This window comes from Geotrypetes seraphini, chromosome 1 (assembly GCF_902459505.1).
Source record: "Geotrypetes seraphini chromosome 1, aGeoSer1.1, whole genome shotgun sequence".
Classification (NCBI taxonomy): Eukaryota; Metazoa; Chordata; class Amphibia; order Gymnophiona; family Dermophiidae; genus Geotrypetes; species Geotrypetes seraphini.
The window spans coordinates 334,479,872-334,507,352 of NC_047084.1; the positions used below are offsets into that span (position 1 = coordinate 334,479,872).

Consider the following 27,481-nt stretch of genomic DNA (forward strand, 5'->3'; position numbering starts at 1 on the left):
AAGGGCAGAGGTTGGGACACGAAGAGAGCAAAACAGATGTTTGGAAGAGACAAATGATGATGAAACATGATTGATTTTTTTAATCGTGATCATTTTTCTGTGATTAATAATTAATGAATTAATTACAAAATTAACTGTGATTAACTTGTAGCCCTAGTTAATATATGTCACATATGCTGTCATTTTAGCCCGGATTCTCTAACCGGTACTGTTGTCGGCAGCCACCTTGAAAGCAACCACTGCTTTCTTGCCAATCTTGCTACAGTACCATTTAGAGAATTTTGCCTACAACAAAGGCAGGTACTAGACATGTAGGCCAGGGTTTTCCTGGCGCCTACCTTTGACATGAATTAGGCCTCGGTAGGTGCTTTATAGCACCTAATGCCACATCTGGCAATTAGCTACACCCACAGAGGCATTAGAAGATGTAAAGCACAATTCTGGCATCATTTTTAGACACCTTGAAAATCGGTTTAAAATATAATTTAAATGGTGTTTTTCACTTAGCTTGGCACCTACCAGCACTGTTTAGAGAATCAGTGCCTTTAGTTGTAACCTCACTTTTCTTAGAAGGCAATATTACATCAAACTCCATAGTAAGTCTTGGAATATATTTATGTAATGCCAATGCACTTTTGGATACAAAACAAATGAAATCAGTCCAACAAAAATTGCTGTTCCAACTGTACACGTGTTGTCATGATTACAAGCTGTTTGATCTTTCCAGAGCCTTTTGAGTGATTTGATTGAATTATTGTCATTGCATTAGAATTTAAAGTACATCTGCAACAGCGCTCTTAGGGGGCATATTCTGTTTAGGGTGCTGGTCTCAGCAGTTGCCTAAGCAGCTGCTGAAAACTACACACTGATGTCCTATATCGTGTCTGCCCTAATAGATAGATGCCTAACTCAGCCTGGCCCGATTCTCTAACCGGCGCCCATGTCACAGGCACTGGTTAGAGAATCGCATTGCCATCAGCTGATCGCAGCAAGGAAATCCCTCTGCCATGATCAGCTGAGCAGCCACGGGAGGGAACCCCCCCCCCCCCGCAATGTTAGCCGTCAGGAGAGATGTCCACTCCCTCCTGCCACCCCCCCTGGAACTGCCGACACCTCCCCCTGGAACCCTCCAATATCCCCCTAAAGCTGAAACCCCGACATATCTAAGTCTAGTCCAACAGCCTTCCCCCGCCCCCCCCGTACCTGTATGAAGAAAGTCCAGCTGGAGGGATGTTCACACCCTCCGGCTGACTGGCCCGTCACTCCAAAATGGCAGGCCTTCCCCTTCCCAGTACATTCTGGGATGCACAAGGGAGGGGCCTAAGACTCCAATTGGCTAGGTATCTCAGGGGGTTAAGAGCAGAAGAAAGTGAGCATCCCTCCTGCTGGCCGATGTCACGGGGGGAGGGGGGGGGCCCTGCTGTGACTACTCAACTGATCGCAGCAGGGGGATTTCCTTGCTATGATCATCTCAGCAGCTGCGCCTATTTGAAATGTAGGCCAGCATTTTGCTGGTCTACATTTCAGGCATCTGTTGTAGCCCTAGGTAGATGCCTAGGGATCCTTAAGCTCACCCAAAGCCACTTTCGGGTGAAACCATGCCCACGCCCAACCTTGGGCGAGCTTAAGTGTCCTGACGTGTCTCCTTTAACCACGACAAATGCCTACAGTGTATTCGCCTGCCTCTGGGTTTTTATTTTTAGAAAACATGCATCCTGATTAGCTGGTTAGACAGTGTTAGGATGCCTACCACCACCTACAATCGGGACGCCATTTATAGAATTTGCCCCGTAGTGCCCTTATGTAGAAAAGCTACTTAGACATTCTTCATATGGAATTACTTCTGTGAAAAGTTTCTAGGGGAGAATGAAGAACACATTACCTGAAAAGAGGGAAATAAAACCAACATAGCAACGCCATTCTTTTTCAACTTTATTACCATTTTCTCATCCCCCACAGACATTCTCAGTGTGGTACACATATCCTACAAGATGACAGAGCTATAATAAAGTGAACAGGAAGTGCTCCTTAGAACGAAAGACCATTATTCAGCGTCCCAGTGAGATGCTAACTAATGACCCAAAAAGACTCCTACCGCTTTTGAAATCCAGTTTATTGATTATGATTAGAGTATAAGTAGTAATTCACATATAAATGTCCCTTGGTTGTTGTAGTTAAGCCTATGCTTAATGATATTTAGGAAAATACTAGTAAATATGGTCATTGGTACTTAGTGGAGAAAGGAATCATTACATTCTTCAATGTGCCTCAGTGCATCTATTCCTTTCTCCTTCAGTATAGAGCAGCGATGTTCAATCCATTCCTTAGGACACAGCTAGCCAGACAGGTTTTCAGGATACCATGATGAATATGCATGAGATAGATTTGCACACAATGGACGTAGTGCATGCAAATTTATCTCATGCATATTCATTGCTGATATCCTGAAAATTTGACTGGCTAGGTGTTTCCTAGGGACTGAATTGAGAACCCATACTATAGAGCAGGGGTGTCAAACTTAATCACATTAAGGGGCCGAAATCCAAAACACAGGCTAAGTCGCAAGCCAGACCCCACCCAATCTCTGCCCCAGACCCCGCCCCCATAATAATACTAATTATAACACCATTTTTTCCATTCAGTTTTCATATATACACACACACACAATATAATCTTATTAACACATAATGGTAATGGTTAACCACAAAATTAAACTACACAAAACACACTGTATGCTTCTCAACATTCATTCCTACCAGAACCAGAAAAAGAAGCAAACATTGAATACAGGACAAAGTCTACAGCAGTCAAAACAGCAGTTAGGGAGGCCAAACTTCGAATGGAAGAAACTCTAGCGAAGAACATCAAGAAAGGGGACAAATCATTCTTCAGGTACATTAGCGACAGGAAAAAGAACGCAAACGGGATAGTACGCCTTAAAACGCCAGACGGGAATTATGTGGAAACAGATTCTGAAAAACCAAACTACTAAATGATTTACTTCTGCTCAGTCTTTACCTGCGAGGCACCAGGGCACGGGCCACAGCTGGAAGCAAAGCAAAGCAAGGAAGACCCATTTCAGAATTTTGAGTTCACACCAGCTGATGTGTACAGAGAACTGTCAGGACTCAAGGTGAACAAAGCCATGGGACCGGACGAGTTGCATCCAAGAGTGCTCAGGGAACTAGGTGATGTTCTGGCGAAACCGTTGGCCATGCTCTTCAATCTCTCCCTAAGTACGGGGAGAGTCCCCCTGGACTGGAAAACAGCAAACGTCGTTCCTCTGCACAAAAAGGGTTGCAGAGCAGAGGCTGCGAACTACAGACCAGTGAGTCTCACATCAATAGTGTGTAAACTCATGGAAACTCTACTTAAAGGTAAATTAGACTTGATATTGGATGAAGGGAATCTAAGGGATCCCTGTCAACATGGGTTCACCAGAGGCAGGTCATGCCAATCCAATCTTATAAGCTTCTTTGATTGGGTGACAGGAAAGCTAGACTCAGGAGAGGCTCTGGACATAGTATACTTAGATTTCAGTAAAGCTTTCGACAGTGTCCCGCACCGTAGACTATTAAACAAGATGAAATCGATGGGTGAGAAACTAACTGCATGGGTCAATGATTGGCTGAGTGGAAGACTTCAGAGGGTGGTGGTCAACGGCACCCTCTCTGAGACTTCGGAGGTGACTAGCGGAGTGCCGCAGGGCTCAGTCCTGGGACCATCCCTTTTCAACATATTCATAAGGTACTTGACCCGGGGGCTTCAGGGTAAAGTATCACTGTTTGCCGACGCCGCCAAACTGTGTAACATAGTAAGTGAAAGCAACCTCAAGGACAGTATGACGCAGGATCTGATCACGTTGGAAAACTAGTCCTCGACATGGCAACTGGGCTTCAACGCTAAAAAATGTAAGGTCATGCAGCTCGGCAGCGGAAATCCATGCAGAACATACTCCTTGAATGGAGAAACACTAGCTAGGACTTCAGAGGAACGGGACTTGGGGGTAATCATCAGTGCAGACATGAAGGCTGCCAAACAAGTAGAGAAGGCCTCATCTAAGGCAAGGCAAATGATGGGATGTATCAATAGGAGCTTCGTCAGCCGCAAACCTGAAGTCATAATGCCACTCTACAGAACCATGGTGAGACCTCATCTGGAATACTGTGTGCAATTCTGGAGGCCACATTACCGGAAAGATATGCTTCGAGCTGAGTCGGTCCAGCGGATGGCCACTAGGATGGTCGCTGGACTCAAGGGTCTCTCATACGAAGAAAGACTGGGCAAACTGCAGCTCTATACCCTGGAGGAGCGCAGAGAAAGGGGTGACATGATTGAGACATTTAAGTACGTCACAGTTTGTGTCGAGGTGGAAAACGATATATTCTTTCCCAAGGGACCCTCGGTCACAAGGGGGCACCCGCTCAAACTCAGAGGGGGGAAATTTAGTGGTGACACCAGGAAGTATTTCTTCACGGAAAGGGTGGTAGATCACTGGAACAAACTTCCGGTGCAGGTGATCAAGGCCACCAGCGTGCTAGATTTTAAGAATAAATGGGACATCCACGTGGGATCCCTACGAGGGTCAAGTTAAGGAACTAGGTCACTAGCACTCAGACTCAATGGGGTGGGTCAATAGAGTGGGCAGACTTGATGGGCTGTGGCCCTTTTCTGCCGTCATCTTTCTATGTTTCTTTCTATGTTTCTAACCCCTATGTAAATATGGGACCAAAAGCTAAAAGTACTAATATATTTAAAAACACCCTAAGATTCAAGATTCTGCATGCAGTACAACCCCCAGAGAAAAAGAAACAAATGTATTTCTTCCTGAGCAGTGCAAAAGATAGACAGGAGATTTAAATGTTCAAAACTGACACAATTCAAACTTGAAAATAAACCATTCCCCCTACCTTTGTTGTCTCCCTCCCTCCATGCTGTGCCTCCCTCCGGCAGGTGTCTAACCTTCTGGCCGGCACCAACCTGGCTGTTTTATGTGGCCCGATGCCACCCGGTGTTATCTTGTGGCCGGCTCCCTCCTCCTCACAGCTGTAGCGTGCACGGAGCTGCGTGCAGCGGCTCCTCATGCGTCCTGCACCTGAACCGGAAGCCTTCTCTCTGATGTCGCAATGTCAGAGGGAATGCTTCTGGATGAGGTTTGGAACGCGCGAGGAGCTGCTGCACACAGCTCCGATCACATTAAGGCTATGAGGAGGAGGGAGCCGGCCACAAGGTAAAACTGGGGGCATCAGACCGCGGGCCGCATAAAACGACCAGGCAGGCCGGATTTGGCTCCCGGGCCTTGAGTTCAACACCTGTGCTATAGAGCATGAAGCATTTCTACATACCTGACCAAATGAAAAGATAAGGTGTAACAGCATTGACAAATAGGCACAAGATTCATATCAATGTAGTCAACAATCAACCCTGTTCTGAGAACTGTGTTTAGTTTTGTCTCTACATGTGGGTTGGAGCACAGGTTTTTCTCAAACGCGTGTTGAGTTTTTTACTGTGCTCCTCCACATATAAGAGTAGCCTGTGATTATGAGACTTTAAAGCCTGTGTGGCTTGGATGCTTTAGCTTGGACTTGAATGTTCTGCTTACTTGTCTGAGGCTCGTTTTGTTAATTGATTTGAAGATCCGGGAGCTCTGTACAATGCTGTGTAACTTGATTTTTTGTCAAAGGAATGTGTGTTAATTGCTAATATTTTTTGACAAAATTACCTTTTTGATTTTTATAATCAACCAACATGTTTTGAATAGGCCCAATATCTCATCCTATAGCCAAGATCAGAAATCAAAAGAGGGAAAGAAAGAAGTGAAAAGAGATAATTGGGAAAGAAATTAACATACTGTAGCCTATGAGGGGCATAATAATAAAAAAAACCATCCAAGTCCCCTTTTGGCCTAAGTCCCTAGATGCTGAAAGTATGAGGGGTTTTTTGAGAATGGCCTACCTCTACGCTCTGCAGTATAATCGCCCAGATTGCCACTACATCTATCCTTATAACACATTATCAACCAAAAAATTGCCCAAGTCCCAAACGCCCAAAACAAGACCTTTTAGGCGAAGGAGGGGCCATTCCTTCACCTAAAAGCAGGATTCTGTAACCGGCGTCTGTCAAAAACAACGCCGGTTACAGAATCCTTGGACCTCCACCACAACGATCGTGGTTGGCCCATGTGCCTAAGGCCCCGCCCATAGGAAGGGCTTTAGCCATCTGGCCCAATTCCAGTTGGCCCAGTTGCCTAAGGCCCCTCCAATCAGGCCCTAGATCCCTCCCCGGTACATTCCACAATACACTGGGAAGGGGCAGGACACCATTCCGAGGATGGCGGGCCTGCCAGATGGATGGAGAGAGGACCCGTCCGGCTGGCCAACTTTGAGGTTAGTGCTGGGGACTATCTGTAGTGGGGGGGGGGGGGTCAAGGGTAGTGAGGGGGTCTGGGGTACTGAGAGGGGTGCATTTGGGGATTCGTGGGGGGTCCGGAAGGGGGTGGCTGGTCTTCCGGCAGGAGGGCTTGGGATAAATCCTGCCGGTATTCACAAGGGGGGGAGAAGGGGTGCGTCTTCGACAGGAGTTCATGGGATCCCTCCTGCCACGATTGTGGGTTTGGGTGGGGGTGTTGGAAGGAGGGCTTGGGATCCCTCCTGCCACGATTGTGGGTTTTGGCGGGGATGTCGGAAGGAGGGCTTGGGATCCCTCCTGCAGGTTTGAGTTTGTTTCGGGGTGGGGGATGTCAGCAGGAGAGATTGGTTATCTCTCCTGCCGGGGAGGAAAGCAAGGATCGCGGCAGGAGAGATTAGGCATCTCTCCTGCCACGATTGTTGTGTGTGTGTTGGGGGGGGGGTGGACAGGTTGCCTGGGCTGCTGAGCTGATCGCAGCAGCCGTGATCAGCTCAGCGGCCCCTATTTGGAACTTATACCTGTTTTGATGGTCTAAGTCAAAACGTATACGATCCGTCTGGCAACCTGTCAAACCTTTTTGGTTATGGCTGCCAGACAACTAAGTCTAGGTCGGCCCACCTCCCGCTCTATCCACTCCTCCAAATATGTCCCTTTTGGCTCTAGGCATTCAGAGGCAGGGTAAAGGCCTAAGCTGGTTTTAGATCCGTCTTTCTGATTGTCCAAGTACCGATTTAGGCCACTTTTTGAATTTTTTTTTTATTATAAGCCCCTATATATACAAGAAATGCCACAAAGAATAATTTTCAGTGAGCCTATAAGCTAATTTTGAAAGACAAACGCTCGGTAGACTTTCCCTTCAAATATTTTGTGGGATGCATTGCAATTGCAAAGGATGTGGGTTTTATGTCTCGCTAATAAATTACTCCGTTTGGAGCATAGGACTTATTTTCTTTGCCTCTGTTTGGACTGTGGATTAAAACCATGAGAAGCAGGTGTTTTTGAGCCTCAGCAACTCATTTTCCTCACTGAAATTACTTTGCAAGCTAAATGTCTACTGGTCTCACTATTGATTTTTTAAAGGGACCATATAAGTAAAAGGGAAGGTATAGCGTTATCCAACCCCTGCTGTTTTTACCATCCTTGTTTTTAGGAGTCATGGTCTGGGGTTGCAGTGAACCTGGAGAGTTTTCTGATACAAAAGAAAGGGAAAACCTAAAAAGGTTTGTTCAATGTTAATCATAACTATTTACCCCAAATATTTGATTTCTCTCATAATTTTTTTTTTTATGTTTTAGAGTACATAAATAAAAGAGCATCTGTAAATCAAACAAGAGTTCTATTTCAAAATAGGTTTGTCCTGCCTGTGTTTGGCTTGAAATAAGATCTGGATATTTTCCTGACAATTTTCCTATCTTTAGAGCTTGTTTCCTTTTAACAAATGGAAACATATATGGTATTGTAGGGTCATGAAATAGTTAACTTGTTTACTCTGGTCTACATAGCTGAAAAGAGTGTACAATCTATTGACTTCATCTGCCTAAAATGTATGTCCCTACCTTACCACATTGTAAGCTAAATAGATAAGAGTTTGAGCCATGATGTACCCTGCCCTTCTGTACATTTAACTGTAAGAGTTAGATAAGTGTCCTGCTAGTGACCTGCTAGTATGAGCTTAGAACCAATGAGTGTTAAGAAAAGTAACACGTGAAAAGCTTTATCTAGAATTCAGTTGTATAGCCAGAAAAATGAATAAATATCTCTGTAACTTCCTGGTTTCGGCACTTCTGAGCCAGCTTGGAGCTCAGGGGTCAAGCATGCATGCTGTGAATAAAACTTGTACTTTCTTCACGCCTCTGACTTTGTGTGTCCAAGTGACCTTTCATTTGGCGCCCGAACAGGGACTTGAAGGTCTCTTGACCACTGGTTACTCGATTGGTCACTTGTTTATGGTCCTACGGCTGATGTGTCTGCTTAGCCGGCTGCCTTCCTTTTGGGGGGTTGGCAGACCTCAGGACGTTGGACCGCTTCAACTGACTTATCTAGTCTCAGTTTAAAGTACAAGAATCTGTATCTGTATCTGTACCTGGAGTGGCCACCATCTGGTAAGTGGGGATTGATCATCCCTATCCTGTCTCTCGTCTCCTGCCTAGTAAGCCACGTGATCTGTCGCTGAAAAGTTATGGGGAAGGATTCTAGGAACTGTTATTTTCTGGTTGGGTAACTGAACTGAAATCTGTTGTGTTTTGTGTGTTTGAGAGTGTCTGAGACGTCCTTGAGGACGAAGCGAGTGTGGACCTGTTAGTACTGCGTTTCCCTAGTCCGGAGATGGGCGGGGCCAGGAATTCAGGGAAGTGTTTTTGTCCTCCATTGCACAATGGGGGGATGTCTGTCTACCTGTGGGGATCCCTTGATATGTTAGCTAATTTAAAAAAAAAGGGATTTGTTTCTGATTACACTTAACAAATCAACCCTTATTTGTCTGTGCCAGTTAGAATGGCCGATATTTGGTGTGGGCTGGCCCCCTCTGGCTCCCTGGAAGAGGACATAACCCGTCAGGTTTTTATGCATTCGTTTGCTGTTGGTTCCTCTTCCAGTCAGCCAATTTTTGCATTCCAATGGGAAAACCCTTCCACTGGACAAACCTCCCAAGTAACCTGGACTCATCTATCCCAGGGCTTTAAAATTAGCCCCACTCTATTCAGCACCGTCCTTGCTTCAGACCTTGCCAAATTCTTCCCTTCATCTGATTCCCAAGTCCTGCAATATCCCGGGTTTTTTATGAGTTCTGTCTGTCCAAATGTATTAGTGAAGTTTAAACTATCAGTTGTTTAAAGCAGGAGAGGGGAGTACCCCTCCTCCTCCTTTTGTGATAAGGGCCATGAAGTGTTTAGCACTTCAAATGCGGTTTCTCCTGAAACAGATAAGTGGTTTTGCATTTGAAGTTTTTGGCTATGTTATATAAATATAAACGAAAAATATGATTTCTGGAACTTATATTACATGCTAAAAAGAAGTTCTTTGTCTAAATTTAGAAGTTATTTGTCTAAATTTAAAAATTCTGAAAAGGACTACATCTGTAATTTGATCTCTTTGATCTTTAAGCAACTCTCTTTCCTTTGTGAAATTCTGTAGGAAGGGGGAGTAAGTCTCTACTGAGACCCATGTTGATTGTAAAAAAAAAAAAAAAAAGAAAAAATTGAACAATGTTTAAACTTGTGAGTACAGTAAAACCTTGGTTTGGGAGCATAATTTGTTCCAGAAGCATGCTTGTAGTCCAGGGCACTCGTGTACAAAAATATACATACTTGTATTGCAAGCCCTTGCTCGTTTGGAACAGTCACTGCATACCTGAAGCGTCATATAGAGAGGAACCATTGGCTCAGTTGTGAAAATGTGATGCTTCTATACTGTATGTACGTGTATTGCAAGACGTTGCTGGTATAGCAAGTTAAAATTTAATCATTGTTTGTCTTATAGAACACTTGCAAACCAAGTTATTTGCAATCCAAAGTTTTACTGTATATTCCAATCTTTGTTTCTGTATTTCTGTTTATAAATCATGTAAGTTTAGGTAAGAATGTAATTTTTAGGAATGCTTTTATATGGAAGTAAATATTTTTGCCAGTCAGCTGATAGTGAAGGGACTGCTGCTTTAGAGAGCGCTTGTGTCAGACTACCCTGCTTAGTGGGTGGATCCAGAACTGCATTTTACTTAATTTTTACAAGTCAGCTCTTTGGGGTAGGAACCTGATATAGAATAGGGATTGAGAACAATTCTTATGTGTTAGTAGACATCTTAAGTTCAATTATTTTGTACCTTCTCTAATTTTTTGTAAACCACATAGCTCTTTACGGTATTGCGGTATATAAACTGTTATTATTATTATTTATCTGAGTCTTTCAGATAGTGGGTCTGCCTTTTAAATTTTCCTGTGGCCATATTTACATTGATTTCAAGTATGCCTTCCTCGTGTCACCTACCTTGGCTTTCATATTTCCCAGGGTACCAGGTCCCTTTCCACACCCGTGTCCAGGCTGTCTGTAGTCTCCCTGACCCTGATAACTGCAAGACTCTGAGCACCTTTCTCAGTATTGCAGGATACTGTCCCATCTGGATCCCTGATTTCTCTACTATTGCTCGTCCTCTGTATGATTCCACCAAAGGCGCTGACTCAGCCCCTTTTGTCTGGACCCAACTTCAGGAGCGGTCTTTTCGCTGCTTCCAAAAACTTCTGACTCAGGCCCCTGCCCTCTGGCACTTCCGTCCAAGAAGCTGAGCTGTATGCCCTCACTTCTGCCCTGTGATATTCTGCTTCTTTAGTCTTGCAACATCTACACTGACTCCAAATATGCTTTCTTTACCTTGCATTCCCATAGGGCCATCTGGAAATATCGAGGTTTCATTACAGCCTCCGGCCGCCTGATCCATCATGCTCCCCTCATTCTTGACCTTCTTGAGGCCGTACAACTACCCTCACGTGTTTCTGTTATGCACTGCCATGCTTACAGACGTGTGACGGACCTTGTCTCTCATGGCAATGCCCTTGCCGACTGCACAGCCCGAGCTGCCAGTCTCTGCCCCCTCCTTCGGCTCCTCTGTATACAATCATTCCTTTTCTGGATTCCCTTACACCCCAGTACGCTTCTCAGGAACAGACTTGGGCATGCATTATTTTGGGCCAGTTTGTCCTGAAAGGGGGGTGGATGCAAAATGCGCCAATTCAAGTGCCAGTCTAGACCCACACACTGATACTTCAAACGCAAGCACAGCGGGTACCCTCATAGTTATTCCTCAACACCTGGCCCTCACGATTGTCAAAAGATGCCATGATCTGGCACACTCTGGAGAACCCGCTATGAAAATTGACTCTCAAGAGACATTTCTTTATCAATCACCTTGATCAGCTAGTCCGGAATATGGTCCGACAGTGTGTTGTCGGTTCTAGAATAAAATTCCCAATCAGATGACTGCCACCTCTTGGATACCAACCTATTGGAACATATCCGATGCAGGTCCTGTCTGTAGATTTTACCCACATGCCCATTTCCCGTTCCCTCAGTCACCTTCTAGTCTTCACAGACACCCTGACTAGATGGGTTGAAGCCTTCCCTACTTGCACTGAACGCACCAGAGACGTAACCAAACACCTCCTGAATAATTCTGTGCTTTGATCTCCCTGTTTCTATAAGCAGTGACAACGGCCCCCGCTTTCATTGTCAATGTTGTCCAACAAATTGCTCAGGCCCTCCAAATTGAATAGAAATTATATGCTGCTTACTATCCTGAGAGCTCTGGTCAGGTCGAAAGAATAAACAGAACTCTTAAGACCCTTCTCACAAAATGAATTGAAGAAACTAATCTGTCCTGGCCTGTCCTGCTGCCCTCTGTCCTTTTTTCAGATTAGATGCACCCCATCTAAACCCACTAAATTGTCCCCATTTGAGCTCATGTTCGGCCGGCAACCACCCATTGTGAACCCAGATCCTGGTTCCTTTGCTACTCTGGGATCAGATATCCTCCAGAGTCAGGTCCAGTCTTTAGCTAAAGCCCTTTAAGAGCTCCACAAATGGGTCCTAGAAAGGGCCCCATTACCGATAGCTGCACAAGTCCATGGGTATGTCCCTGGAAATACAGTATGGCTAAAACTTGGAAGTCAGACTCCCTGAAACCTAGGTGGATAGGTCCTTTTACTGTCCTAATTTCTTCTCTTACAGTTGTCAAGGTGTCCGGACATGAAACTTGGTTCCACTACAAAACGGATCTTCAGCTGAAGCTTTCTAAGACCTCAAAAGTTCTGAATATTTACCACTGTACTTAGCAGGTGTTCTGAATATAATTCTTTATAAGTGTTTGAATTTAATTGACTGCCTGTGGTTCACCACTGCCTATAGCAAGTGTCTTGAGTATAACTGTTTGAAGTTTTCTAAGTTATGCCTGAAAAAAAAATGAGTTCCTATGTTAGTATATATATATATATCTGATATTTGTGTTGCCCTTACTTATGCTTCTTTCTTCTGTATTTCTTTCCTATTGTACTTAACAAATGCAGCCCCTTTTGCCTGATGTTTGTTTGCAAGAAGGAGTTAAGTACAGAAAGTGTCAAACATCAGAGGGTATTTTCTGTTTCCAACCTACTGGTGATGAAGTTTAAAAGTGGGTGGATATCTGCATTGATAATGTTGAGGGTCCACTTATCAACTAGACTCTTATTGTAGACCCCACTCGCCCGGTGTCTTTGTATTGTGATACATATGTGCTATTTGATGTTTCTCAAGGTCATGGTACTACCCCTAATACAGTTTTGTTTGGCTCCCTAGATTGACAGCGTTATTATACCAAATGTGCTAAGCATATATGTCTGTATAACCTGATGCCTTTAAGAACTGCCCCTATGAGGAAACCTTCACTAATGGTGGAGCCTGTCCTTTATGAGAAAGTGTCTTGTGGGCTACCTACAATAACCCACACAAATATCCCCTAATACCCCGTCTGTCTCCCTTACTATAGGTCCTAGCTCCGGCCCCTTGTGTACTACAGGCTACTGTAATCCCATGGTTTTCACTATCACTGACCCATATAACTGGAATGCCAATGTCCAAGTCCAGAAGGCCAGAGATCGCATGGCATTGTATATTGATGGTAAAAGGTGAGACCCAGGTACTGTTGTATATGTCCGAATTGTATCCCACTCATGTGCTTCTGTCCATCACTCTGTCCCCATCACTTTGTCCATCACTCTGGTGTTTCCCCAGTTTTATGAAAATAGATGCTGATATCCTGTAATCACTAGAAATCTGTTTATACAGTTTGCTGAAACTATAGGTCAGACTCTTAATGTTAGCAATTATTTTGTATGAGGAGGGACTGGTATGGGAGAACAGTGGCTATGGGAGGCAATGCAGCTGGACATGTTAAACCTGACTTCACAGACCCTCACTTTTACGTCAGGTCCACGACCTTCACGATGGGCTTTGCGAACCTCCATTGTTGCTTCCCACTGTCTTCAGCGCCCTTCAGACACTGCTTAATGGAACTTCCTATGAATGATGGTCAGCTCCTGATAGTTGATACTGGCTCTGTGATCTGTTTGCCTACTCTTGGTTGCCTGCTAACTGGACTGGTACATGTGTGCTTTGCATGATCCGTCCCAGTTTCTTCCTGTTACCGCTAGCTGATGGTGAACACCTGGGAGCCCCTGTATTCAACACCAGAGGTCGCCAAAAGCGGTCTACTTCCACCAATTCCCTTAAAATAGGTGAATGGGGTGATGACTGGCCTGCAGAACGGATCATTGCTGTTTATGGACCTGCCACATGGACCGAGGATGACACCTGGGGCTATCGGACTCCAATCTATATGCTGAACTGCATTATTCGTCTACAAGCTGTACTCGAGCTGATGGCCAGTGAGACATCCCGAGCTTTGAGTACCATTGGCAGAGCGAATGCTAAAATGTGCACTGCTATTTATCAGAATCGTCTAGCTTTGGACTATTTACTAGCTGCTGTGCCTGTAATAAATTCAACCTCTCCAACTGCTGCCTTGAACTTGAGTAAAGTGATTGAGAACGATGTGGATTGTATCACCAAACTGGCTCATGTTCTTGACCAGACCTGGCATGACCTTACTGCAGACTGGATCTCTGGTACCTTCAGCTCCTGGTTGCCCTCTGGTTCAGCACTGAATATCATCTTGCTGGTTGCCGCTCTGTCTTCTCTGCTCCTTTGCTGCCTGCCCTGTGTGGTCCCCATAGCCATAAAGCTGCTCCACTGAACTATGGACTCTGCTGTCAACTGTTCCACTGCTGCATTGGCCCTTGCTCTCTCCCAGTATTGTCCCTTACCCACTGGGGACCCCGACTTTCCTGACCCCTAACTTTATTTTGTCAGGCTTGGCTCCTTAGGTACGCCAGCCTGAAAGGGGGGAATGTAGGGTCATGAAATAGTTAACTTGTTTAAAATATTGCTCTGGTCTACATAGCTGAAAAGAGTGTACAATCTATTGACTTCATCTGCCTAAAATGTATGTCCCTACCTTACCACATTGTAAGCTAAATAGATAAGAGTTTGAGCCATGATGTACCCTGCCCTTCTGTACATTTAACTGTAAGAGTTAGATAAGTGTCCTGCTAGTGACCTGCTAGTGTGAGCTTAGAACCAATGAGTGTTAAGAAAAGTAACACGTGAAAAGCTTTTTCTAGAATTCAGTTGTATAGCCAGAAAAATGAATAAATATCTCTGTAACTTCCTGGTTTCGGCACTTCTGAGCCAGCTTGGAGCTCAGGGGTCCAGCATGCATGCTGTGAATAAAACTTGTACTTTCTTCACGCCTCTGACTTTGTGTGTCCAAGTGACCTTTCAGTATCAAATGTGACCTCAAAGCATAGAAAAAAATGACAGCAGATAAAGATCATATGGGCAATCCAGTCTGCTCACCCATGCCATCTACTACCTTTCTGTCCATTAGAGATCCTATATGTTTGGCCCATGCTTTCTTGAAGTCAAATACAGTCTGGACTTGGCCATCTTTAACAGATTCCTTCAGGTAAACAGCATTTCTCAAAACAGGTGTCTTGCAAGGAGCGCCAAGAACTGTGTGAGCAGTGTGGCCACACGGAACGCAAATATGGAGGATCAGAATTGCTCACAGCCTACCATCTCCTCCCATTGGTTGTGGTGAAGTGGGCAGGGCGGGGGGATGGGCACAAGTAAGTGAGTCACACAGGTGCAACCATATTTTGGTACAGTCCTGCTTGTGAGTCAACAAACCAACGAAGAAACATAAATAAACCATAAAGTATAGATCCATAAGAGACCAAATGTGCAAAACAGCAGAGAGGAAGGTTTAAAAATGATAAGAGAGAAGGCCTGGAAAAGCAGCAGCAGGCAGGTCCTGTATAGGCTTGATATAAATATAGAGGTAGCTAGTAAGCAGGATTTAACTGGGCAGAAAGACCCCATATTCAGCAGTATGTGTCTGCATAGTGATACTAAACATCAGCATAGACCACTGTAGCACTAGCCCGTAACTGCCAGGTGGTCCAAGAGCAGAGCTGAGGTGGAGTTGGGACATGGTTAGTAGAGATTTTCAGTCATCTAATCGGATAACTGCCCAGAAAAAGTTAGGACAGTCTAAGGTTGCCAGATTTCCTCGTCCCCAGTCCCTCCCCATTCTGCCTCTGGCCCCGCCCCATTCTTCCCCCAGCCCCATCCCTACAAGAACCTCCCCAAGCTGAAAGGCTGCATTTGGAAGCCTTTGCATATGCATGGACGTCGATTCAATGACATCACATACATGCGTGCGTGTGTATGATGTCATCACGGTGACGGCCATGCATGTGTAAAGGCCTCCAGACGCAGCGTCCGAGCTTAGGACTTCCAAAACCCAGACAAACTGCCAGGTTTTGGAAGTCCCTCCAGGCACCTGGACAGTCCTCTAAAAAAGAAACATGTCTGGGTTTTCCTGAATGTCTGGTAATCCTATATATATCGGCTGGGACCATCTATGACGCTGATATTTAATATTGATACCCAGATTAAGCCAGCATTGGCTTAATCAGCAGTCAGGGCCTTTAAATCTGCTGATGATTGTGAGATGAACAGAAGGGATAAATGAACAATTAATCATTTCTATTTATTTAAAACGAGAATGCACGTTTCAATCTGAATACTTTGCTAAGTGGCGCATGTGATTAGTACTTAAGACTCGTGTCTGAGACTGCACTTTATAAAAGAAGTACAGAAAAGTCAATGAGGAGGCTTTTCTCAGTGTTAGTTTTGCTTACTTTTCGAATTTCTACATGCCAGTTGACAACTATATCAAATGAATTAAACTACCAAATGCACAAGGCTCTCCAAAGAGCTTGTTTGCATTTCTGAGGAGACTTGGCTCTCGGGAATTCAGGATTAATTTCCTTTTTTTATATATGAATGCAAAAGAGAATTTGAGCTCTAAGGCTCTAAGGCAGTGGTCTCAAACTCAAACCCTTTGCAGGGCCACATTTTGGATTTGTAGGTACTTGGAGGGCCTCAGAAAAAAAGAGTTAATGTCTTATTAAAGAAATGACAATTTTGCATGAGGTAAAACTCTTTATAGTTTAGAAATCTTTCCTTTTGGCTAAGTCTTAATAATAATATTGTAATTTATAGCTCAAGAGACATATGATCAACATAGCGAGAGCCTCAAATTAGTACCTGGCAGGCCGCATGTGGCCCCAGGGCTGTGAGTTTGAGACCACTGCTCTAAGTCATCCTATCACCGCCTAACTTAAATGTTTTAATTGGTGATAAACAACATGAGAATTGTGCAGTTTAAAATCAATTAAAAACACATTAGAAAAAAATATATATGTAGGCGCCTAGAGGTGCATAGAGATGCCCACTGGCGCCTACTTGGAAAGTAGGCATGGTTTATGCTGGAAGTAGATGTAGGCACTGGCAGGGCACCTCTGTGGACATGACTCTTGTCAAGAGTAGGTGCCGGAAATGTAGGCTTGTAAAACCCTGGCTTCCATTTCTGGCACTTACTTTCACTGTAGCTGTGATTCTGTCAATGGCACCATCCCATAAGGTGCCACTTTTCTGGGCAGCCACCGATAATGGCGCAGTTTATAGAATCTAGGCCTAAATACCCAGCAATTTCCTGGCTTACCAAAAGGATGGCTTTTAGGCTCTTCCAGACTTTCCAGTTCGAGCATGAGGTCATCTTCATCCAGCTCGCAGGAACCCAGATTGTTCAAAACATCCTGGTATGAAAGAAAAATGGCTATTAGAAAGTGCAGAAACTAATGCCAGCAAAATGAAGGTCATTTTAAAAGCCTCGCATGGCAGGTCAGTGGTAACATTTATCCATATACATGGCATACATGTGCAAATAAATTATAGTTTTGTATTTATCTATTTATTTATTTTTATCCCATTCTCCCCATCAAGCTCAGAACAGGTTATAGGTTAACACTCGTATATAACGTACAGTCTAAACAGATTACAATTTGGCATATTTACAATACAATGTGTGCATCCTAACTCGACATACATTTCTTTCATTTTTATTATTATTAATAATAATAATAGCTTTATTTATATCTCGTCATACCGTTCAGTTCAAGACGGTTTACAAAAAGAGAGACTGCATAATAGGCTATCAGAGCCAAAAAAAACATCCTTTAAAGAATGGGAAAAAAGATCTGAATGAAGACAATAAGAAGAAACACAAGCACTGGCAAGTTAGATGCAAAGCATTGATAAAGACAGCTAAGAAAGAATATGAAGAGAAACTTGCAAAAGAGGCAAAAACTCATAGTAATTTTTTTAGATACAGTGGTGCCTCGCATAACGGACGCCTCGCACAGCGAACGCTGCGCACAACGAACTTTATGTCTTGATCCGTACAACGAACTTCGTTTCACACAACGAAGTCGCCCGAGCTGCACCCTTCCGCGCAGGCACTGCGCTTAACTGCCCTCTCTCCGCCTGGTTCCCTCTTGCCCCCCCGACTCCCCGACACGATCGGGGCAAAAAGGAGCCCAAGCCCTCTTGCCCCGCCGATTCCCCAACTCCCCACACAATATCGGGCCAGGAGGGAGCCCAAGTCCTCCTGGCCACGGCGACCCCCTAACCCCACCCTGCACTACATTACGGGCAGGAGGGATCCCAGGCCCTCCTGCCCTCGACGCAAACCCCCCCTCCCCCCAACGACCGCCCCCCCCAAGAACCTCCGACCGCCCCCCAGCCGACCCGCGACCCCCCTGGCCGACCCCCACGACACCCCCAACCCCCTTCCCCGTACCTTTCTGTAGTTGGCCGGACAGACGGGAGCCAAACCCGCCTGTCCGGCAGGCAGCCAACGACGGAATGAGGCCGGATTGGCCCATCCGTCCCAAAGCTCCGCCTACTGGTGGGGCCTAAGGCGCCTGGGCCAATCAGAATAGGCCCGGGAGCCTTAGGTCCCTCCTGGGGGCGGGGTCTGAGGCACATGGGCCCAACCCGACCATGTGCCTCAGGCCCTGCCCCCAGGAGGGACCTAAGGCTCCCGGGCCTATTCTGATTGGCCCAGGCGCCTTAGGCCCCACCAGTAGGCTGAGCTTTGGGACGGATGGGCCAATCCGGCCTCATTCCGTCGATGGCTGCCTGCCGGACAGGCGGGTTTGGCTCCCGTCTGTCCGGCCAACTACAGAAAGGTACGGGGAAGGGGGTTGGGGGTGTCGTGGGGGTCGGCCAGGGGGGTCGCGGGTCGGCTGGGGGGGCGGTCGGAGGTTCTTGGGGGGGGCCGTCGTTGGGGGGGGGGGGGGTTTGCGTCGAGGGCAGGAGGGCCTGGGATCCCTCCTGCCCGTAATGTAGTGCAGGGTGGGGTTAGGGGGTCGCCGTGGCCAGGAGGACTTGGGCTCCCTCCTGGCCCGATATTGTCGGGGAGTTGGGGAATCGGCGGGGCAAGAGGGCTTGGGCTCCCTTTTGCCCCGATCGTGTCGGGGAGTCGGGGGGGCAAGAGGGCTTGAGCTCCCTTTTGCACCGATCGTGTCGGGGAGTCGGGGGGGCAAGAGGGCTTGAGCTCCCTCTTGCCCCGATCGTGTCGGGGAGTCGGGGGGGCAAGAGGGCTTGAGCTCCCTCTTGCCCCGATTGTGTCGGGGGGGGCAAGAGGGCTTGAGCTCCCTCTTGCCCCGATCGTGTCGGGGGTGCCAGGGACCACACGGAGTCACCCACCGTACCACCCGATTCGGGTAAGCGCAGGTATCGGTGGGTGGCTTATTTGCGGGGGGGTGCCTTATTTTACATTTTTTTCTAAAAAGGGGGGGCTGTCTTATTTGATGGCCCTGCCTTATCATCGGGGAAACAAGGTAGAAAAAAAAAAATGAACAGTTAAGTCCCAGTTTTTGCCGCTGAGACTCTGCCCTCTCACTGTAAAATTAGACTCTACTTAGTCTGTCTTTAAATTTAAAAAATGTGTGTTGTTTTAAAAAACAATTATGTTTTTAGATGTATCTAAATAAAAATAATAACCAAAAATTTATCTTTTTTTATGTCATCTTAGCATATTTTATGCTACAGAACGAATTATTTTTTTTAACATGTATTGTTATGGGAAAACGCGTTTCACATAACGAACTTTTCGCATAACAAACTTGCTCCTGGAACGAATTAAGTTCGTTGTGTGAGGCACCACTGTACATCAGAAGCAGAAAACCTATCTGTGGGACTGTTGGATGATCAAGTAGCAAAAGGGGCGCTCAGGGAAGGATAAGGCCATAGCGGAAAGACTGAATGAATTATTTGCTTCGGTCTTAATGGAAGAAGATCTTTCTTAACCGGATTACTCATACGGCAAAAGGCAAGAGTTTAGGTGAAAAGGTAAGTTTTTATTGCTTTCCTAAAATTTAGGAGTCAGTTAATTCCAGTAGCTTGGTATGAAGAGGCATTCTGTAGTTGGAGGGCACAACCAGGGGGTGTTTGGAGGTGCGTTTCCTCCAGGGAGCAGAGTGGTCTGTTTGGCACATATGGAGGAAGCTTAGTTGCCATGTACTCTGTCGCCATGTTGAGGAGTGATTTGTACGCTAGTGTCAAGCCCTTACAGCACACAATGTTTGGCTATGGGTAGCCAGTGGGCTGATGATAGAGCCTGTGAAACAGGATTGTGGGCGTGAAGGTTCTTAAGAAATCTGATTGCTGAGTTTTGTACAGGTTGGTTTCAACTCGCAAATCTAATGATCTACATCAACTACACACTGCTGGGAATTATTAAAAAAGGGATGGTTAACAAGACTAAGAATGTTATAATGCCCCTGTATTGCTCCATGGTGCGACTTCATCTGGAGTGCTGCGTTTCAATTCTGGTCTCCTTATCTCAAGAAACATATAGTGGGGCTAGAAAAGGTTCAAAGAAGAGCGACCAAGATGATAAAGGGGATGGAACTCCTCTCATATGAGGAAAGACTAAGGGCTCTTTTATCAAAGCCACGATAGGGCCTTAATGCGTGGAATAGCACGCGCTAAATTGCCCCGCACGCTAGCTGCTACCACCTCATTTTGAGCAGGCGGTAGATTGGCCACTGTGAGAACGGGCTACTGGGCATGATGGACCATTGGTCTGACCCAGTAAGGCTATTCTTATGTCTCCTATCAATACTTACTCAAACTCAATATCTATATGGGAGGAAGGAAAAGATTTCAGATGTGCTTTCCAACATGGGTTGCTTAGTCTCAACTCTCCATGTCTATTTTAAGCACTACAATATAAATCAGAAAAAAAAAACTTCCTCTCATTTTATTTTAAATATCAAACTCTGCTCATATTCAATAGAATTATTTCAATGATACTTTTTCCTCTTTTAAATAGCAATAGTGTTCTTATAGTACAGTTTAGGGGATGAAGAACATTTGTGCACATTAACAGGAGTAGGACTTTGGTGTGATAGTATGGATCTAAAGATGGCCAAACAGGTTGAAAAGGCGACAGCGAAAGCTAGAAGGATGCTTGGGTGCATAGGGAGAGGTATGGCCAGTAGGAAAAAGGAGGTATTGATGCCCCTATATAATACTCTGGTGAGATCTCATTTAGAATATTGTGTGCAATTCTGGAGACCACACTTTCAAAAAAATATAAACAGGATGGAGTCGATCCAGAGGAACGCTGCTACAATGGTCAGTGGTTTTCATCATAAGACGTATGGGGACAGACTTAAAGACCTCAATATGTATACTTTAGAGGAAAGGCTATAGAGGGGAGATATGATAGAGATGTTAAAAAGCTATGCGGCACAAATGTGAATGAGGCAAATCTCTTTCAACTGAAAGGAAACTCCAGATTGAGAGGGCATAGAATGAGGTTAAGAGGTGATAGGCTCAGGAGTAATCTAAGGAAATACTTTTTTTTACAGAAAGGGTGTTAGATGCATGGAATAGTCTGTAGAGGTGGAGGAGATAAAGACTGTGTTTATATTCAAGAATGTATGGGGCAGGCACATGGGACAAGTTCCTGCTAAACTGGAACTTACGCAGGTGAGACTGGACTCATTTAGAGCACTGGTCTATGACCTGAGGGTCACCGCGTGAGCAGATTGCTGGGCAGGATGGACCACCGGTCTGACCCAGAAGCGGCAATTCTTATGTTCTTATCTCTTAGGGAGATGAAGAGATAGTCTACAAAGAGTCCAAAATGTTGCAGTGCGACTCTTTAAAAAACCTTGGCCCTTTCGACCATATCACCCCTGGCACTGATCCAGGTCCACTGGCTCCCAATACAACAATGCAATATCTTCAGACAACTAGTATTAACATCTAAACGCTTCCACAACATGACACCTGACTATGTATATAAGAAACTCTCAATACACCATTCTCAGCGGCCCCTCCGCTCACAACGGGAACTCAAACTTTCCAACCCTTCAGCAAACAGCCTCTACCGGGAGACAGCTTGAAAGCGATCATATTCCTTGACAAGACACAATCTGATGAGGACCAGCCAGCACGGCTTTAGCAAAGGAAGATCTTGCTTGATGAACTTACTGCACTTCTTTGAGGAGTAAACAGGCAGATAGACAAGGGTGACCTGGTCGACATTGTATATCTGGATTTTCAAAAGGCGTCCAACAAAGTCCCACATGAATGACTGCTTCGAAAAATTGCAAGCCATGGAATCGAGGGTGAAATACTAACGTGGATTAAAAACTGGTTAGCGGATAGGAAAGAAAGAGTGGGGTTAAATGGACAATACTCGGACTGGAAAAGCATTATGAGTGGAGTGCCGCAGGGTTCAGTGCTCGGGCCCGTGCTCTTCAACATATTTATAAACGACCTGGAAATTGGTACGATGAGCGAGGAAATTAAATTTGTGGACGATACAAAGTTATTCAGAGTAGTGAAGACACAGAAAGATTGTGAAAACCTGCAATGTGACATAAACACGCTCGAGGAATGGGCCGCAACCTGGCAAACGAGGTTTAACATGGATAAGTGCAAGGTGATGCATGTCGGTAACAAAAATCTTATCCATGAATACAGGATGTCCGCTGCAGTACTCGGAGAGACCCCCCCCCCCCTAGGAAAGAGACTTGGGAGTACTGGTAGACAAGTCAATGAAGCTGTCTATGCAATGCGTGGCGGCGGTGGCGAGTAGGGCGAACAGAATCACAATCAGATCGTAGAAGGTTATCATGCCACTGTACCAGGCCATGGTATGCCCCGACCAGGAATACTACATCCAGCACTGGTCGCCATACATTGTACTACTTGAAAGGGTCCAGAGAAGAGCGACTAAAATGGTTAAGGAGCTGGAGGAGTTGCCGTACAGTGAGAGATTAGAGAAACTAGGCCTCTTCTCCCTTGAAAAGAGGAGACAGAGAAGGGACATGATCAAAACATTCAAGATAATGAAGGGAATAGACTTAGTAGATAAAGACATTTTATTCACCCTCTCCAAGGTAGAGAGAACAAGAGAGCACTTTCTAAAGTTAAAAGGGGATAGATTCTGTACAAATGTATGGAAGTTCTTCTTCACCCAGAGAGTGGTAGAAATCTGGAACGCTCTTCCAGAGGCTGTTATAGGGGAAAGCACCCTCCAGGGATTCAAGACAAGGTTAGACAAGTTCCTGCTGAACCAGAACATACGCAGGTAAAGATAGACTGGTCTTTGACCTAAGGGCCACCGCATGAGTGGACTGCTGGGCACTATGGACCACTATGGACAAACTAAGGACAAAGGAGGGAGGGAGCATGAACATGAGACAAAGAATGGAAGGAGAGAGGGAAGCATGAACTTGTGACATAGGATGGAAGAATGGAGGGAGTAAGGGAAAGAATAGGTGGGGGAATAGAAAGGAAGAATTGTTGGGCATCGGTGTCTGATTGAGAGGGAAAGAAGGAGGGAGGGAAGGGAGCATGAACATGGGACAGCAACAGCAATTCTTATGTTCTTATGTCCTATACCATACCTAAATTATGCAATCAACTCCTTCCTGCCATTAGGGAAATTGATAATCTACTGACCTTCTGGAAAGCAGTAAAGATGCATCTTTTCATGGATAAGATCAATTCTGGTCTCAAACTTTAACAGATCTTGCTTCAATGTACCTTACCTCAGAATACCTGTGCCTGCTAACCAGTTCTTCCACCGTTCACTGCAGATATATTAATACCTATTCGTGACTCTATGGTTTCATTTTCTTAGATTCTGTAAAGCATGTATTTGTAGTCACATTCTCTATAAATTGTAAGTTATTGATTCTATAGCTTTGAATTTTGTAGCATGTTATTGACTCTGTAGCATACGTATCTCTGTCCTAAAAACTTTGTGTATGTATCCTTGTAACCCATTCTCTGCTCCTGGGATATAAAAATGAATGAATGAATGAATAAATAAATAAATAGTGGATGTGGACGGGCAGACTCGATAGGTCATTTGGCCTTAATCTGTCTTCATATTTCTCTGTTTCTATAATAATCAAATTGTATCAATTCAGGGATTGGTGGATATTTAAGTGGCCCGGCAGATGTTCCACTTTGTCTGATACGTCCTTAGGAGCCGGTTCCCGCACAACTCAAAGTAATATTAGTTATGGGGTTTTTGCTGTCTTCCGTATTACTTTTGGTTCGTTGTAATCTGCTCTTCAGGAAGTATCAGATGAAACGGAGCATTAGTCATGTCAGTTAAATCCATGCATTGATATAATTTGATTATTATAGAATCAGGCTTTAGAGTTTTTAGCATTATATAAAGGATTATATTTATTTAAATTGTGTCTTATTTATTTATTGGGTGCCTCCATTTAAGCACCCAGATTCTATTAAAGAATCCGAAATCGGAACACCTAATATTAAGGCACCTGCAGTTACACCAACATAAGTGCATGCACCTAAACATGGCAGGATGCATGTAACTTACAGTAACTCCACGTACGTCGCACCCATGCTACACCTACTGGTTCATCTCCTTGAGACTAAACACTATATATTAAATGGGTATTTGCAGAACAGCATTTAGGCATCTTGCTGGCATTTTGGCAAGTATATGTACATATAGTATGCATGTTAAGTAATAGTGTCTCCAAGAGGCACAAACATGGAGACACTTAGATTATGGATTAACCCCCAGATTCTATATATGGCGCCAAGAATCAGGTATGCTGCTGAGAAGCACAGGCAACTTACTTGGCTAATGATCAGGATGCTAACCACCAGTCATCGATGTCATTTGGCACCGATTAGGTTTTGCATGCATCTGGCTCATGCTGTTCAATAATGCTAGGGACCTAAATCCCATAATGTACAGTCTAAAAGGAGGCATGGCCATGGAAGAGGCATAGGAAGGTCATGGGTGTTCCAAAACGTTGTGTGAATTCAATAATGAGCTTCCAAAGAGCAGTAAAAAAAAACAACCTTCCTTTTCACCTGAACTACCTCCAGCAAGCAGTTCTTCTATACTCTCTTCTTCTGATGAATGTTGTTATACAATCAGCAGGAAACTCCTCCTGTGACTGCTATGAACATCTCTCTGCATCTTGTCATGTCCTACGCTACCATGGCTATGGGAGGTTTCCATGGCTGTCCTACGTAATGTACCATGAATGTCTAATATAATTGTAATTGTTCGTTTAATAATTTATATTCCGCATATCTTACAATTCTATGGAAATTACAAATTATTCAGGTACTCAAGCATTTTTCCCTAACTGTCCCAGTGGGCTCCCATTCTACCTAATGTACCTAGGACAATGGGGATTAAGTGACTTGCCCAGGGTCACAAGGAGCAGTGCAGGATTCGAATCCACAAACCTCAGGGTGGCAAGGTTGTAGCTCTAACCACTGCACCACACACTGAATGTGTCTACTGTAATCTACTGTGAATGTGCTTTTGTAACCCGTTTTGAGCTCACGGGAGGTTGGGATAGAAATCTAAATAAATAGGTCTCTGCCCCCAACTTAGGCACCAGGATTTACGCCAGGTTTTGGCAGGTGTAAGTCTGGTGCCCAGAATTGGGCATTGAAATAGGCACCAAGCACTGTTCTATAAAGAGCACATGCTGAACCCTTAATGCTGAATTTTTCCAGCATGCATTTTTGAACACCATTTATAGAATTTCCCTCTAAATGTTTAGCAGACTGAAGTTCTGAAATCAGAGGTCTTATATAGTCACCAGCAGATGTTTTGACTGCATAGGTCTTTTAGAATATTGAGCTAAGTGGGCGGTTGGAGTAGAGTTGTTTCGCTATGTGATCAATGCAGTAGGCTTAGGTAAGGAAAGAATGATGTCTGCATAACCTTTGTTGTTATGCCTTTATTTTTATGTCCTACGACTATGTGGAACTTTTAATTGTTGTATGATGATTTTATTATGTATGTTATGTTGTGCTCTGCTTTGTGAAAGGCAGATTATAAATAAAATAAACAATGTCCAAAGCAATTGGGTGTTTTCATACTTTTTCTGACAAACACATAAGGAAATCAGAATATTCAGTGCAAAGATAAGTATATTGCTGTTGACCGACTCCAGCAAATCATGATGAAAAACACACAGTAAATATACAGAAATCAAATCTGCGAAAGTTTGTCTTTTCAATTAATGGGGGTCTATGAATCTTGGTGTTTGTACATTTACTCAATTTGAAGAGTACAGGAATGGCCTAGTAATTAGAGCTGCTGCCTCAGCACCCTAAGGTTGCTGGTTTGATCCCAGAACTGCTTGCAGTGATCCTGGGCAAGTCACTTAAACCCTCCACTGTCCAGGTGAGACAATCAGGGAAAATATTTAGAGTACCTGATAGAAAAAATTGTACACTGCCCTGAACTTCTCCAAGTTAAGGTGATTCATACATAAGAACATAACATAAGAACATAAGAATTGCCGCTGAAGGGTCATACCGGTCGTCCATCCTGCCCAGCAGTCCGCTCACGCGGCGGCCCTCAGGTCAAAGACCAGTGCTCTAAATGAGTCCAGTCTCACCTGCATACGTTCCAGTTTATCAGGAACTTGCCCAACTTTGTCTTGAATCCCTGGAGGGTGTTTTCCCCTATAACAGACTCTGGAAGAGCGTTCCAGTTGTCTACCACTCTCTGGGTGAAGAAGAACTTCCTTACGTTTGTACGGAATCTATCCCCTTTCAACTTTAGAGAGTGCCCTCTCGTTCTTCTTTATTCGAGTAACTTGCTTTCTTAAAGATGTAAATTCAGTCTCAGAAATAGCTACTGTATATAGACCAGCAGTTTCTAAACTTCATTTAGCTTTACGAGCACATCTACACATAAAGGTCCCAATTCTATAAATCAGTGGACCCCAACCCTGTCCTGGAGGACCACCAGCCAAGTCAGGTTTTCAGGATAGCTCTAATGAATATGCATGAGAGAGATTTTCATATAATTGAGGTAACAGGCATGCAAATCTGCTCCATGTATATTCATTAGGCCTATCCAGAAAACCTGACTGGCTTGTGGTCCTCCAGGACAGAGTTGGGGACCACTGCTATAAATGACTCCCAAAAAACAGGCACTGAGGAACGCGGTGCATAATCACTCTCAATCCTCAGTTAGGCGCTGTTTATACAATCATGCCTAGCAGCACCTAAATTGGACTTAGGCACCCCTATTTAAGCCAGGGTTTCTTAGCCTAAATATTGACACCTAGGCGCCTGTCCAATTTAGTTCCTAGATGCAAAACACACCCATGATTCGTCCACGATCTGCCCTTAGCCATGCCTACTTTCTGCTGCCTACCACCCAATTAATTTTAGTTTTTGCGAATTATGAGCTCATTATTGCTCATTAACAGAACCAATTAAGCCAATTAAAAATTAAGCTAGGCACCTAGATCAGCTAGGTGTGCTGATTTAGGCGCCAACTTCAAGCACCATTTATAGAATCGGGGCCAAAAAGTATGCTGTAGAGTTGGCACCATGAGACCAGGAAACATAGGAACCAATATTTCAGAATGATCGGGCATGCCAAAATAATACAAGGCGCTACAACCTTGAGACAGTGAAGGAGTTTGCTCAATTTTGGGGGTTGTCGGCACTTGCAAAAATAGTCCACTATAGTGCAGCACAACTTTCCCAATGGTTTTTAACAAAATAAGTTGCATAACCTTATCCC

General features: G+C 44.6%; 1 protein-coding gene across 3 annotated transcripts in view; it reads right to left on the bottom strand.

The window, feature by feature from the left end:
• Positions 1–27,481, bottom strand: part of CCSER1 (coiled-coil serine rich protein 1) — a 969,508-nt gene that overhangs the window by 620,896 nt on the left and 321,131 nt on the right. For all 3 annotated transcript variants that reach the window (XM_033958815.1, XM_033958809.1, XM_033958799.1), the window contains one exon: positions 17,060–17,153. In XM_033958815.1, coding sequence (XP_033814706.1) covers positions 17,060–17,153 — 94 coding nt within the window. The remainder of the gene's footprint in view (positions 1–17,059; positions 17,154–27,481) is intronic.